The sequence below is a fragment of the Ambystoma mexicanum genome, chromosome 9, assembly GCF_040938575.1.
Source record: "Ambystoma mexicanum isolate Mex_15411 chromosome 9, UKY_AmexF1_1, whole genome shotgun sequence".
Classification (NCBI taxonomy): Eukaryota; Metazoa; Chordata; class Amphibia; order Caudata; family Ambystomatidae; genus Ambystoma; species Ambystoma mexicanum.
In genome coordinates, this window is record NC_090931.1 from 707,469,906 (window position 1) to 707,484,602 (window position 14,697).

The window sequence follows — 14,697 nt, forward strand, 5'->3', positions numbered from 1 at the left end:
CCCACTCCCATTATACCCTATGGGGCGAAAATGGGAATGGGGAAGGGCAGAATGGGGATTGGGGATTTACCGCTCCGCCGAGGTCGGAATGGGGCGGTAAATCCGCCAACCCCCATGGCGCTATCGGCGGCTTTCCGCCATGCTTCGCGGTGCATTTAGCACCGCGAAGTCCGCCTGGGTCGTAATGAGGCCCTATGTCTAACTGAAGACATGAGGTTGTTCACTTGACCTGTATTTGTAACTGGTCTAGGGAAACCAAATTAGTATTTGCTGTAGTATTTCCCTTTGTTTTTGTATTTGCGACGACAATATTTGCCACATTTGAGTCTTTGGAATTGTAAAATTTTTGCATGAAGATCACTATTTCCGGTATCTGATGGAATTTCACAAGTGACATATTTTTCAATAAACTGTGAAACAGTGGCATCACTGTCTTGACCAAATTTAGGAGCATCTTTAATCCATAAAAGCATGTGGATATGTGGTGCTCCTCTGGCTTGGTATTCTTTTCTCCAAAAGAAGTGTTGCACTTCTCCAAGGGGAGGAACAGTTTTGTTACAAATAAAATGTAGCAATGCAATGAAGCGATGGTGAAAATATCTTGAAACATTAACAGGATCCTGTGAACAAAGTTCTCCAGGTGTTAGTATATCTATGTTTGTTTTGTTTTCGTTTGATATGCGTAGGAAAGCATGTAAATCTTCCCATGCATATTCTGCACAACTTAATGTAACAAACCAAGTGGGTGGGCCAATGTTTCTGATCATACAACGTGCATCTCCATGACGTCGAAACCAGTACTCTTTAGTACCACGCATATTTGCTAATAGATCTGTAAGATTTGCTTGTAAAACCTCATCTTTTTGTTGAACTTTTTGTAATAATTGTGTAGCTGTCATATTTTGAAAGTGTGATCCTGATTTTAATATGTGTGCAACTCTGTAACATAAAGTTGCTAGTTCACTTTCAAAGAGTAGGTGGAATATGTATTCCACATTTTGTCGAAATCTGGGATCTTCAGAATACATTCGTAATGAGCGATATTCTGATGCTGATATTTGAATAGGTCTATCATCGTATCTTCCTCCTTTGCCAGTAGGAAAGAGTAGAGGAAAAGCACGTGCTTCTATACTTTTTTCCCATATGCTGATTGGTGATCCTTTTGTTTGATGCATTTGGTACGTTTCTAGTGCATCTTCTATGGTGTCATTAGAGTGCAATGGATGAATTGTATAATGGTCCAAAGTGTTTGATATTGTTGCAGGATCTAGGAGCTCAAATTGACCAGCTTCTTGTGTCTTTTGAATTATTTCAGTTGTATCTTTCAAGTTTTCTTCAATATTAATTTCTTTGTAATATTCATTATTCTCTTTAAGATATTGCAGGGCATCTCTAACTTTATGTAAATCTACCAGTTGTTGCCAATTTTTTTTGTCTTTTGTAGGTACTCCATTTACCAAGATAATTAAAGATTGCTGCATTGGACGTTGCACTCCTAGAGTGTGCACATTTTCTTTTAGATCTAATGGTAAATACACTACTTTTCCACAAATACCTTTTACTAGTTCAGTGGGAGGTAATTTTGCAGTTTTTGGTTGAAGGCGTAGTATTGCTTGAAATGGGTGCACTGTTTGAATTATGATGCTCTCATATAAATTAAGTTGTTGAAGGGGTTTTGGTAGTGGATATAATTTCAAGTTATTTGTGATAGCACGTGAAGGAGTTTGGTTGTTGTCAAGTTTTGTAGTGCAGTAACTGCAAAGTATTATGGGGTCAGTTATTTCGTATTTGTTTTCTGCTATAAGGTAGAGAGCTAATTCAAACCATTTACAATCTTCATTGTCTTCTATTTTGTATGATAGGTCTACAGTTTTTGTTTTACTTTTATAAAAAGTTCTGCGGCAACATACACACACGTGGTTTGGTACTTCAGCTGAAGTACTTTCAAACTTTAGTATTTCTTTTTTTGTATGTGTGTAGTGAAAGGTTGCCATGTGCAGATTTGTTTCGAAGTTGGTTTACATTTGTGATGTCATCTTTGATGTCCTGGGTGTTAGTCTTAGCAGTGCACGGTGGTGGTGCGAGTTATGGTTGCTTAGCTTACCATAACTGGGGAATTTCAGGGGTTTTTCGGTTTTACTTGGAACCAAAAAGTCCCTTTAACAAAGTTTTTTTACTGAATCTGATAGGTTTTTAGTAGCACAACTTAACCATAAAGTCCCTTAACAAAGTTTTTTTACTGAATTTCATAGGTTTTTAGTAGCGCAACTTAACCATAATGTCCCTTTAACAAAGTTTTTTTACTGAATATATATATATATACATATATATATATCTCAATGAAAACACGTTGTTAATGGGACGTTATGGTAAAGTTGCACCACTAAAGACAAAATCGCCTACCATGGTTGCAATTTATTCCCCCACGCCTGCACACAGCACGAAAGCCTCATCCGGGGCTTTTGAGGATGGCGGCCATGGAAATAGGTCTGTGGAGGCTAAGGGATTGCACAATAACGTTTCTGGGTGTGGTGTGTATACAGGGAACTGTTGTACATAACTGATAGTGTTACATGGAGAGCTCGTCAATGTGATTGGTGGATGCATGTGTGACTATTTAACAGTACCCAATGAGGGCATGCTAGAAAGAAGATAGTGGAAAAGGAAGAAGGACTGTTTCTGCTTTAGTGGGGCATGGCCCTCGTGGTATTTGGGGAAGCGTACGTGCCACTTACAACTGTTTACTGCATGCTGCCCATGGGAATGGGACAGTGGTGATTATCGGTACTGAGGGTGTGGTTCACAGGAAGGGGCGTTAACATTTTTTTCCATTACTGTGCATAGTGAGCAGGGCTGAATGGTTGCCATTACTTGGAAAGGTAATGTAGCACAGCAGATTTGGTCTGACAACAAATGCAGCTCAAAGCTTTGTGGGCCGCTACTCTATTCTGAAAAGGTACAAACATTTTGCAGAGCACCTCTGAATGTGGCCTTTTGTAGGGCTGCTGTGGAGACCTTGCACCTGGAAAATAGGGCTACATCATTCAAACAAATACATACATGTGCAATGGCACATTGTGAGGTGTCTGTAAGCGTGTATTTTCCCAATAACATTCCATAGATTGCAGAACACTGTACTGTAAAGTGTATGTTTTTATAGAACTTTCATTTGACATACCTTTCATTTTTGGTACTGATGTTTATCTGGGAGCTTCTGCTGATGACTCACACCCATGGGGTGTGTAGCCTGCTCTTTTCCCAGGTGAAGGCAATAAAACACTCACTTTTATCAATTTTATTTTTATGACCGAAACACTGCAGAGCCGAGTTGTGAAACAAGTACTGGCTGAGCGCACAGAAGCCCTTACTCTCTGTATATACCTTTGCAGGCTGGAACAGGATGTCCTCACCGCTGTTCTTGAGACCTTTACTTTCATTAAAGGTTTAGCATGTCCATTTCACCTTTCACTGAAAGAGGAGACAGCCTTGCCGGCTACCTTTCTTAATACAACTCTAGTTTGACGTCTAAGCAAGATCCAATTTTCTATTAAACTTAGGTCAAAAGGAACCTGGATAAAAACTATAAACAGACAGTGAGCCACAAAACGGTGGTAATGATGTATTAACTCCGGTACAACTGCATTGCCCCCACATCAGTGTACTTCTGTAATACAACTTTGATAGTATGACGGAGGATTCTCCATCAGCAAAATGCTGGAGGCCAATCCTTCACCTTATGATCAAAGAAGAAAAATCTTCAGAATGTGAGTGGAGTCATCTGCATTGAATTGGTACTCATATGTCTGCCAAACAAAATAATAAATATATATTTCCATTCAATTATTCCATGCACAGAATTTAGAAAAATAATTTGGTCACCTTTCGAAAATTCACTCATGGGAAGTGTAGAAAAATAAACTCTGGTGCAATCAACGTTAGTGTGTGGATACATAAAATGGTAAGAGAGAAATTGGTAGCACAATTATGTACAGACACGTGTAAGATGTATGTAGTTACTGTATTTCCCTAAACTGCCTGAGTCGGCAAAGGACGGGTGCTATGCTGCCCCTCTGATTTTTTCTGTACATCGCATGGAAAGGAAGGATAATCATTGTCTGACACAGTAGAGAAAACAATCAAATCAAACAAGCTGTTTTATTTAGGTGTTATTGACAATTATACAATTAAAAGAAAAAAGTGTAATTTTTTCAGAAAAATCCCAATCGTCTGAAGGAGCCAATCTTGGGGCTGGAGGCTCCCCAGTCGCTGTATCTTCTGTACTCGCCAGGTCTCAGGTAGTACTGGCAGCCTTTGTAGTTGGGTTCCTCATAGAAGATCCAGTGGCCGTCCTGAACATTGCAGGAGAGGATGTCATTGAAGTGGAACCGGTCGTAAACATTGGGGCAGTCGTCAGTGAAGTCCATCATCTGGCCCCCAAAATCACTTCTCTCGTACAGCCGGATTCGGAAGGTGCCACGGTACTGGTAGAATAACAATACAAATCTGTTAATAATCTGTTATTTATCGAGATCTTTCTCCAACCCGCTCTAGATAGAACATTTTAAGGACAATTATTATTGCCCAACCGAAATTGGTACTCATTCGACAATTTCAGAAGTATGAGAGACTGAGTCAGCCTTGCTAAATTACATTTCAGAAGGATGAGAGACTGGGTCAGACTTAACTAACTTCCATTTCAGAAGGATGAGAGACTGAGTTAGCCTTGCCTAAATTCCATTTCAGAAGGATGAGAGACTGATCAGCCTTGCCTAGATTCAGTTTCAGAAGAATGAGAGTCTGAGTCAGCCTTGCCTAAATTCCATTTCAGAAGGACGAGAGACTGAGTTAGTCTTGCCAAACTTCCATTTCAGAAGGATGAGAGACTGAGTCAGCCTTGCCTAAATTCCGTTTCAGAAGGATAAGAGACTGAGTCAGCTTTGCCCAAACTCCATTTCAGAAGGATGAGAGACTGAGTCAGCCTTGTCCAAACTCCATTTCAGAAGGATGAGAGACTGAGTAAGCCTTGTCGGTATTCAAACATGCGATATGGAGATCCCACATAGATCTCAGCAAAGCTCTTAACTTACTGAGGTAGCTTATCAGCTGTAAGGAACTGTGATTTTGTGTGAATGTGCACATTCATTCACTGGATTGTGTATACTCCTTAATAAATTGGAGATCATGACCTTCCAAACACTGGAACAGTGCAGGAAATGTCACATTTTAAATTACTAGAATGTTAATTTCAAATATGTGAATGCAGCTGACAATTCTTTTACCTGTGCTAATTGCAAACTACAAGGGCACCTTCATTTCATATAGTTTCAATGTGCATTTCCTGTACTAACTTTACGGCAATATTCAGTGCCAGGTGGACAACCTACAGATACCACACTGTAACTGAAAATACTGCAAGGAATATGTACCTTTTAATTGGTGGACTAGCCCAGCCCTAGTTAAGAACGAGTAAACAGGTGATTCTGTCATTAGGATGCACTGTCATAAACGGTTGTGAACCAGCCCATATCAACAAAAGGATGAACATTTATCAGTCCACGTGAAGTTGACTTTTAGCCCAAAACATAATGGTCAGTGTGGGAAGAGTAAGGCACACACGAGCAGGTGGAAGAGCCGTTCTTTACGAAGAAACAAATCAACACCAGCTCCACTAACATCATAAAGTAGGCTCACTCCTTCTTATGTAGGACAGAAACAGAAACGTACTTCTGGGATCATGCGGGAGGAGCGGATGGAGTCGTTGTAGCCCATCCACCGCTGGTATTCGGGGTACTCCCCCCTCCTCAGGTAGTACTGGTGACCCCGGTAGTTGGGGTGCTCATAGAGCATCCAGTTTCCGCTTTCCACTCTGAGTGAGTTGCAGCGGTTGAAGTAGGAGTGCAGGTCAGCGCAGTCAGAGCTGCACTCATAGCAGCGCCCGCCATAGTTCCTGTCTTCGTAGAAGATGATCTGTGAAGAGAAAGGTTTTTAATGTCATTTTTTTCAAGTCTGAGCATCATATGGCCGCCTTCTAAAAGGGGCAGAAAATGGTAAGAAGCAGCCTGTCCAATAGCGCATCTGCATGGTCACGCCGTTTCGGTAGAGTGACCAGACGTCCTGCTTTTTCTGGGACTGTCCAGGTATTGGGCCCTCGGTTCCCGCCCCAAAAGGTTTTTTTTATTTGGAAAAAATGTATCGGTTTTGGGGAAAGGGAGAGTGACATCTTAACCTGGCAACCATTTAAACTAAATAAACATTAAAACACTGGAATTTTGCCACTTCAGGATTGGTTAGAACCACCAACCTTCCAGATCCTAACCAAATGCATCATCTGATATCGCCACAGAGGCTGGCAGATAAATGAGTAAATAGTAAAGCATCATCTGCTTTGCTATTAAAGTGCCTATCTCCACAATCAAAACCGCACCATGTTATTTAGGGGTAGTGCTGGAAATACTGTGGGGTGGGGCAGAAGGGTGGTGGAAGTGTGGGTGAGGTGGGTCAGGTTAAGGGGGTTGGTGTGTGGGACAGAAAGGGGGGGCAATGAGGTGTGAGTAGGGTAGTCATTCTTTTGTGTTGTTGGCCATCCAGGTTTTTGTCTTGAAAATCTGGTCACCCTACGTTTTGGACAAATTTTGATCCTGTACAAAGAGGGTGGGGACTGATTAGAGAGTCACAGGATTTGTGCTGTGAAAAGCATGAGCACCGGAGACCTGCCAGGAGTCCAACCTTACAACGCAGACATACAGACATGCACTGAGTTACAAGTGATCTCTGAAATGCGTGCGTGTGCTGCATGACATCTGCAATGGCAGCCACCATAACAAACATGGCGACCATCACTGCCAATTGTTTTTAACTGGCTGCACCTGCATTTTCCTAGCACAGCAAGAATAGGCACATTATGCAGTAGTCAAGATGGTCCTCGAGCCAGCCAGCTGCATTCAGTTATCTAAACCCTGTAGACGGGCGTGAGTATTCCCTGCACAGTGCGGAGTACCCGCACATGAACTTCAGTTTGCCAACTCCAGGTGTGATGTTCTTTACTGAGGGCTTCCAAGTGTCATAGATAATGACAGTGTAGCTGGTGTTGTCGCTTGCACACTCAGACTTTGCATGTGGAGTAAGGCTAATTTAAGTTTAGAATTGATTATCTCTTCTTTAGATAGGTTAAGCAAAATTGCCAAACGAGGAGCCACGTAAAGTCGAAGCTATGTTAGGCTCCTCTGGAACAGCAGCCATGGCAGCAGCAGCTGTGGGGAACGTTGCGCTGGCGAGCTCTGAATGCCACAGGCGACTCAGAGAATGGGGAATCAAAGAACTTGAGGGGGTGCTAAAAGATGGCACAGGACAACCTCATGGCACAGTCCTGCCTGCCAAGGGCCAAGTCCTAAAAAAAGTGGGGACGTATCAACATACCATTAACATACCAATTGAATGTGATATCACCAGAAATGTGCATATCAAGGTACCCTCTGAAAAATAATGGGGGACTCCTGAAAAAAGCGGGGGACTCCGCCCACCCGTGTGTACCCTCAACTCAAGCCCTGCTGCGTGCAATGACTAGAATCACTATGTCAGTATGCAGAAACTTGGGGGACAGGGGTGACTAAATCAGTGGAGCTATCCTCTGGCAGGACTGTAAGTGTGGTGTGGGTTGCAGCTCAGATGGGCCTTTGCTGGAACTGCTTGGGGAAAGTCCTAGCAGCGGCAAGGACCCAATATCGGTGTAGGACCTTCTTTCAGAGGGTTGAGGAGGGCCAAGGGGGCCACAAGTGATTACAGTGGTGAGGGCTACACTCTTCTTCTCCCCCCTTTTCCTTCACCCTTCCTGTCATTAATTAGACTGTGCTGGGTGTCCCTGCAGGATCAGGGTAGCACACCTCTCTGGAGCATTTATTTAGACAGCTAGTTGACTATTGCATGACTATGGGGGTGGAGCCTATGGCTGGGACTGCCCCACACTCTTTACATTTCCCAACCTTCTGGAGGGCTCGCCCTTCCATGCCCCAACAACAGCTTTACATCTGAATGGGCCCCTGCCACTGTGGCCCCCAGGACACATGATGGATACCCCCCTCTGCATTTTCCACCTACCTGCTGGTCCAAAATTGCTTTTCTGCATTTTTTACTAAACAATGGTCTTAAATATTATCTACTGTTTCTGCGTGTTTCTTTTGGGTCTCCATTTTTATTTCACAAACCTACAACAAACTGCCATCCAGCGCCAAAAGGCATCTTATGAGTCAAAGAAATGTTCTATCGAAAAACCAATAAAAGTACACTCTGCTCCTGCTTACCTTCCTTCCACACGACTGCTACATGAACACGAGCAGAGCGGGTTGGAGAAGTGGGAACCATAAACAATGGCCCTCATTACAACTCAGGCATTAAGGGGTTAACGGCGCCATAAAAGGTGACGCCTGATTAAGAGGTCCCTTTGCGGGTGGCACTTTAATGCCTGCTTTTAGCAGGCATTAAAAAAAGGGACCTTGGTGCTAAGTACGGTGCCGCAATCTGTGGCACCGTACTTAGCGCCTTCCCCATTCCCATTGAGCCCTATGGGGCAAAAATGGGAATGGGGAAGGGCCATGGCGGCATGGGGAATTACCGCCCCGCCAACCTCAGAATGGGGCAGTAATTCCCCATTCCGCCATGGCGCAGTCGGTAAGTTACCAGCATGACCATGGTGCTATTAGCACCATGGTCCAACGCCTGGGTCGTAATGAGGGCCAATGTGTTTCTACCTTCCACTATCTCCTTAACTGAGGTTCTGCCTTTAGGGAAAGAAAACGTGCCCTCAGAACACAAACAACCTCTCCGACGTGTACCGTTCAAAATTCAGGACACAATGCCACCTTTTCCAAAATCCTAAAATGCCCAGTCCACCCAACACACCAAAGGTCCTACAATGTGCTCTTGATTCCTGTGTGATGGAACTAGGCAGCATGCTTAGCACTGGCCCAAAATGACTGAGCTACTGCCCAGGCTTCTCCTATCTTTCCACCACCTTCACCTCAGTATGTTCATTATCAGTGGGGGGGTAACCTTAAAAGCATGTCACATTGTCAGTATCTGTGATGAGCTGGGATTGCACTGGATAGTTACTTTTTGGGGTACATATACCTGCATGGAGTAAATGTACCCCATGCGATAGTTTCTATATACTCCTGTAGTGACCGCTGCACAAACGAGCATACACATATAAACACACCTTTATCAGAGCTGCTGTGGTCTCTCTTAATGAAATAGCATGCTTCCCTTTCCCCAGCAGAGAGAAGCAAAAGAACAGCAAGGGGCCTGACACCCCCCACAAATAATCAATGCACCCTGGAAATGCCACCTTACCTTTCCCATGGTGGCTGATAAGGGAGAGGATGTGATGTCTTGTTGCTCTCAGGCCACAACCCTTATATACTCGACCTACACTATGGCAAAAATTCAACAAAGGGGGGCCAGCTGCTGTCCAACAGGAACACCGTACTGTGCTCTTCTTTTGTTTTTGGCGTGGAGAATATTCTTTCCTTTGTCACTGTGAATGGAATGGGTTTGTCGTTGCTTAGGTGTGTGGGCTACAACTCACTGCTGCTGCTTCAATGTTTCTCTTTGCCGTTCTGCGATGTTGATTATGTTTTCTTCGGGGTCTAACCTACAGAAAGCGCTGACCGATTGGAGATCTTTTTCACAGATACAATGATGGATTTCAGATTGCATTTTGGACAATTGATGGTGGCGGTTGACAAGTTGTGCCATTCACTCCATATATGACTCACTTGTGAGCAGAATAGGCGAGGGGGATGTCGCATACCGGGGAGTAATCAGTGAGAATCTTAACATTCAAGGAACTAACTAAACCATGTCACATGCCAGCACCATTTTATTTTCACAGTGCACCCCCTAAAGAGAACATTGTGCCAAGATGAATCCCTTCGCAGGGTGCAGGAATTACAGTGAGGAATCTGCAATCTGATTCCTACAGTTGTCCATGTTTCTGTCCTGTTTTTCTCTGTCTATTTGTGCACTCTGATGCCCGTGGGCTATAGCACGGTATAAATAAATAAATAAATCAATAAATACATAAATACATAAAATACAGTGTTTGGAACATGGCACTGTGGAGTCAGCGCACAGCCATGGCCTGTAAACCTCTGCACCGTAGCTTCCAATATGAAATGGAGCACCTTTTCATCTGCCATCGTGCAGGTAGTGTGACACCGCTTTTCTATATCTCTGATTTCTGCTCAGCAGCCAAAATGTACTAAGAGAGAGCATTTTATCACATTCTCTTGGGTGCAACACCAAAATGAGTCTAATACCCACAGTACTCCAGAAAGTTGCAGGCGCCAATGTGCATAAGTGTGACTTTATTTGTGTGATTTGCCTGCTGGTAAAGGGGCAGCACCAAATGGTATTTTGAACCAGGGCGGCATTCTCCCCACGTTCGTGAAGCAATCGTTTCTCTGGTGGACACCCATGCACTCTTGTAAAGTCCTTTCTCTGACAACCCTGCTCACAATCCCATATAGCTGCAACATACAATAAGCAGGGCCTGATTTTCAAAGGGGTTTTACAGTGGCACCATCCCATTGAAAAACGCGTAGTAAATCAGGCCCTATGTCTCATCTTTTTATGCATGGGATATGGATGGGTAAATATTTAATTTTTTTCTTTGTGGTCGATTTTATTTTTTGGAATTATACTACATGAGATGCCTTTGCAAATGTTCAATCATAAAGTAAGTAATTGAAAAGCACAAATGGCAATTGGACAATACAACATTGCCCATTCTTAATAAAAACATTGTGTTTGTTGTACAGCAGATCTATCATGTTCACCTGAACCTAGATGGTGTAACATTTTTCCAGCTGTGATAATTGAGTCACAACTATATACTAACCTAACATTATGAGAAGGTGTTTTTTAACATGTGGATGGGATGTCAAAGCTTTTGGAAAAAGCGACAGTATTCCATGTTTTTGTATAGTCACATGTATTTTTCTATGTATATATCGTTTTTTACTATGAATGATAGAATATTACACTGTTTTTCAACACATCTCTGACAAACGTGCATTGGATTTTTTTAACCATAGCACGGATTAAGCTTTAGGCCACTGACAAACATGAAGAGGGGAGGGGGAGCCTGTTTCCTTGTTTTTGCAGGTTTCAGAAAGTAAATCATTACCATTTTCTTCTAGTGCCCCTTGCTGTCTTTTCTTCCTGCCTTGGGACCTTGTCTTCTTCATGCAGTACCCCCTCCTTGCCTCATCACATTGCCCTCGCCAATGTGATATCTCATAACATAACACGTAGGAACCTAACACATTGGTACTGTATTTATTTAATACAACAGTCGATTCATGTGATCTGTTGTTATTCTTGAGCTGTTTGGGATTCCTTTCAGAACTGGAATTAAGTCTCTTGACTGTCTCACAAAATAGCACCTTACAAGAGAGAAAGGGCCTGATTTACAGAAAGTTTTGCGCAGGCCGTAAGCAATTTGTGCAAAAAAAGGCTCTATGCGGCACACAAAACTACATCCACTGGTTGTGTACTAATTGACCTTTTCACAATTGACCTCGGGAGAATTGACCTCAGGAGAATTGACCTAATTTAGAAGGTCAATTAGGCCATATATGCAGGAGAAACCCCCCGCAACTCTCCCCCCAATCCAAACCCCCCCCGCAATCCTCCACCCAATCCCCTTATATTAATTTTAATCCAAAACCAACCCAATACATACATAAATTAACTAAAATAATGTAAAGGTCAATTGTGCAAAAGGTCAATTTGGATAATAACCATCCACTGATTTGCAGATCGGCCTCTGCGCAGGTTCACAGTTCTGGGTGCCATGTCCGTGCTCCCTGTGCGAGGCCTGTGGGAACGTCCAGTGCACAGACCACGAAGGGGTCAGAATATGCACACGGACTCATTAAAGTAGAGAAATGAGGGATAACATGGGCATGAGGGGAGGCACCGTGCAAATGTACAAAAGACGTCCCAAGAAGTGCAAACAAACCCATATTTACAGATTCACTTGTGCACCTGTGCAAACTAAAAAGGACATTCATTTAACAGCCACCCGTGACCAGGCGTAAAGAGAGACTGCGCCATGCAATTGCTGGCTTATTTATTTACTTTGACCCCCTTTACACCGCATATATATGCACGGGGAGACCCCTGCATTGCCCCCCTACTTGCATTATATACGATTATCCCCACTCATATAAGTGTGGTGTAAAGGGGGCAGTAATGGTGTAATTCCATTTAGTTTAGTTTAGAAAATAGGGGTGTTTCAACTTCCATTTCTATTTATGATATGATGTGATATGATATATTTAATTTGTATAGCGCTCATACACAAGTGTTCCAAATTGTTTGTATGCACTTTTTTATGCTGATGAACTGTAGCTGATGTCGATAAGTTAATTGAATAATTAAATTCTCATTTGACTCAGCCAACTTTGCTAAATCGTCTAGCTGCATCTTTTTTTTTTTTAAATGCAGCTGTAGTTAGAACTTAAGGTTGCCCGGGAATCCCTTGACATAGAAGCCTAGCCATTATTGCGACTCATACAACCCAAAAGTACTTGCTATGGGCATACAATCCAAAACGAGAGAACACTTATAACCAGGGCGATATTTAACTGCTTCCCTCTAAGAACAACTCGGTCCCGCTGGTTAAATAACAGGGAGGAAGAAAGCTCCCCCATTTGCCGAGAGGCAGTGGCGGCTCCTGTAGACTTCGTGATGCTCTGCTCAGTATTTAAAGGCATGCGAGTTAGAACTTTAATGCCTACTCTGGGAGAAGGGCAATTTACACAATGCTTTCCAGCATTGATGTATTTGCTAAGGGCAGACACCCTGAAAGTTAGTTGGTGTCGACTGCAGTTTTCAAAAAAAGTTTAAACAGAGGAACGTTTGTTTCTGTTGTCTCATTAAGCAGTGTTTTGCACTAATGTCACCCCCTTATGACATAATCAAGCGCTTTGGTTATGTAGACCGACACATGGCCATTAGCATCTTTCTGGGAGGGGTGCTTTCTATATTGCCTCTGAAGCACTCCTTTGTGCATCCTTTTCTCAAGAAACCCACAGCTGATCCTTCTTGTTCAGCTAACTATCGCCCAATTTCCATTACTCCCTTTCTTGGCAAACGTCTGGAAAAGTTGTCTTAACCTTCATTCCAATTTTGTTGGTTGACGCCATGAACACCAGTCTGGCTTCAGAGCTGCCAGAAGCATGAAAACTGCTCTCCTGAACATCCGTGAAGATCTGCTCTCCAACCTTGACTCTAACATTCCCTCTGTCCTCATCCTCCTCGATCTCTCTTCTGCCTTTGACACGGTCAACCATACCATCCTGCTCAACCGTCTCTGTGAAAACCTGGGTATCACTGATCAGGCTCTGGCCTGGCTGACCTCTTTCCTCTCAGACCAACCCTCCCAGGACCAATTTGGGTCCTTCCTTTCATCTATCTTCCTCTCTACCTATGGTGTTCCCCAGGGGTCAAACCTCTCACCCTGGCTTTTCAACCAATACTTGGCAACTCTCACCCACTGCATTGCCACTTTCTGCCCAAATTTCCAGTGCTATGCTGACGACACTCAACTCATTTTCAGGCTGCCCTCTGCCACCTCCTCTCCCTCTCTCATCTCTCATTGCCTGACTGGACTGCCATTCAAGATTGGTTTTCCGACAATGATCTTTGTCTGAATGCCAGCAAGACGGAGATCCTCCTCATCGGCACACCTTCACCATCCTTTCCCCTCACTCTCTGGCCCACCTCCCTTGGCCCTCCTCCTACCCCCACCTCCGAGGCTAAGAACCTCGGGGTCATCTTTGACTCCACCCTTTCCTTCTCCGCCCACATCTCTGAGGTCTCTAAAAAGTCAAATTTCCGACTGCACCTCCTCAGAGGTACTCTGCCTTTCCTCTCCTTACCAGAGAAGCTTGTGGTATCCCAAGCTCTGGTTCTCTCTAGCTTGGACTATTATAACAGCCTCTTTCTAAATCTACCTGCCTCTACTCTCCGCCCTCTGCAACTAATCCAGAACAGGACTGCGAGACTTGTCCTTGGCCTCAAGCCCTGGGATCGTATCTCTCCAGCTCTGAAATCTCTCCACTGGCTCCCAGTGGATGCAAGGATTAAATTAAAAAACCCTCTGCATTGTCCACAAGGCTCTCTGTGGCCTGGGTCCAAAATACCTTCAGCTATCCTTCCGCAAATACCTCCCCTCTCGAGCTCTTCGCTCCTCTACCTCCAACTCCCTCAGGATCAGTCGTTTTTCAAAGAAACGAGCTGGCGGTTGATCTCTGTCTTCGGCTTGGGCGTCCCTCTGGAATAGCCTCCCTGCCACTCTAAAACCTGAGGAGAACCATCTCCGGTTCCGGAAGCACCTCAAGACCTTCCTCTTTTCTTCTGCCTTTGCTCCCCCTCTCCCCTGCTGATCTGTTCTCTCTTGGCACTGTGCACCTGACCACCCTCTGTCCTTCGGGCCAAGGTACCTGCTCACCCTGCCACCCTCCCGCACTGCCTCCGGGCCACCCCTTGCACTGGGATCTGTATCTGTACCCATACAGCCCCCCCCCTTTTTCTTCCTGCACTTATCAGACCTACTGCTGCCTTAAACCTAGCACTTGCAAATTGCTGGCTGCATTACCACTGTTTGTTGCCTTTATTATTTATTTATTGTTA

At 43.9% G+C, this 14,697-nt stretch overlaps 1 protein-coding gene across 1 annotated transcript; it reads right to left on the reverse strand.

Moving 5' to 3' along the window:
- Positions 1-4,208: 4,208 nt before the first annotated feature.
- LOC138489708 (gamma-crystallin-4-like) lies at positions 4,209-8,550 on the reverse strand. The gene is made up of 3 exons (XM_069617353.1): positions 8,536-8,550; positions 5,725-5,967; positions 4,209-4,481 (listed from the first exon to the last, which is right to left on the reverse strand). The coding sequence occupies exons 1-3, from the start codon at positions 8,548-8,550 to the stop codon at positions 4,209-4,211; spliced, it is 531 nt and encodes a 176-aa protein (XP_069473454.1).
- Positions 8,551-14,697: the final 6,147 nt, after the last annotated feature.

Coding starts and splice junctions, on each gene's coding strand:
- LOC138489708 (XM_069617353.1), bottom strand. Junction 4,482..5,724: donor CCTCCCGCATGATCCCAGAA/GTACGTTTCTGT, acceptor TTATTCTACCAG/TACCGTGGCACCTTCCGAAT.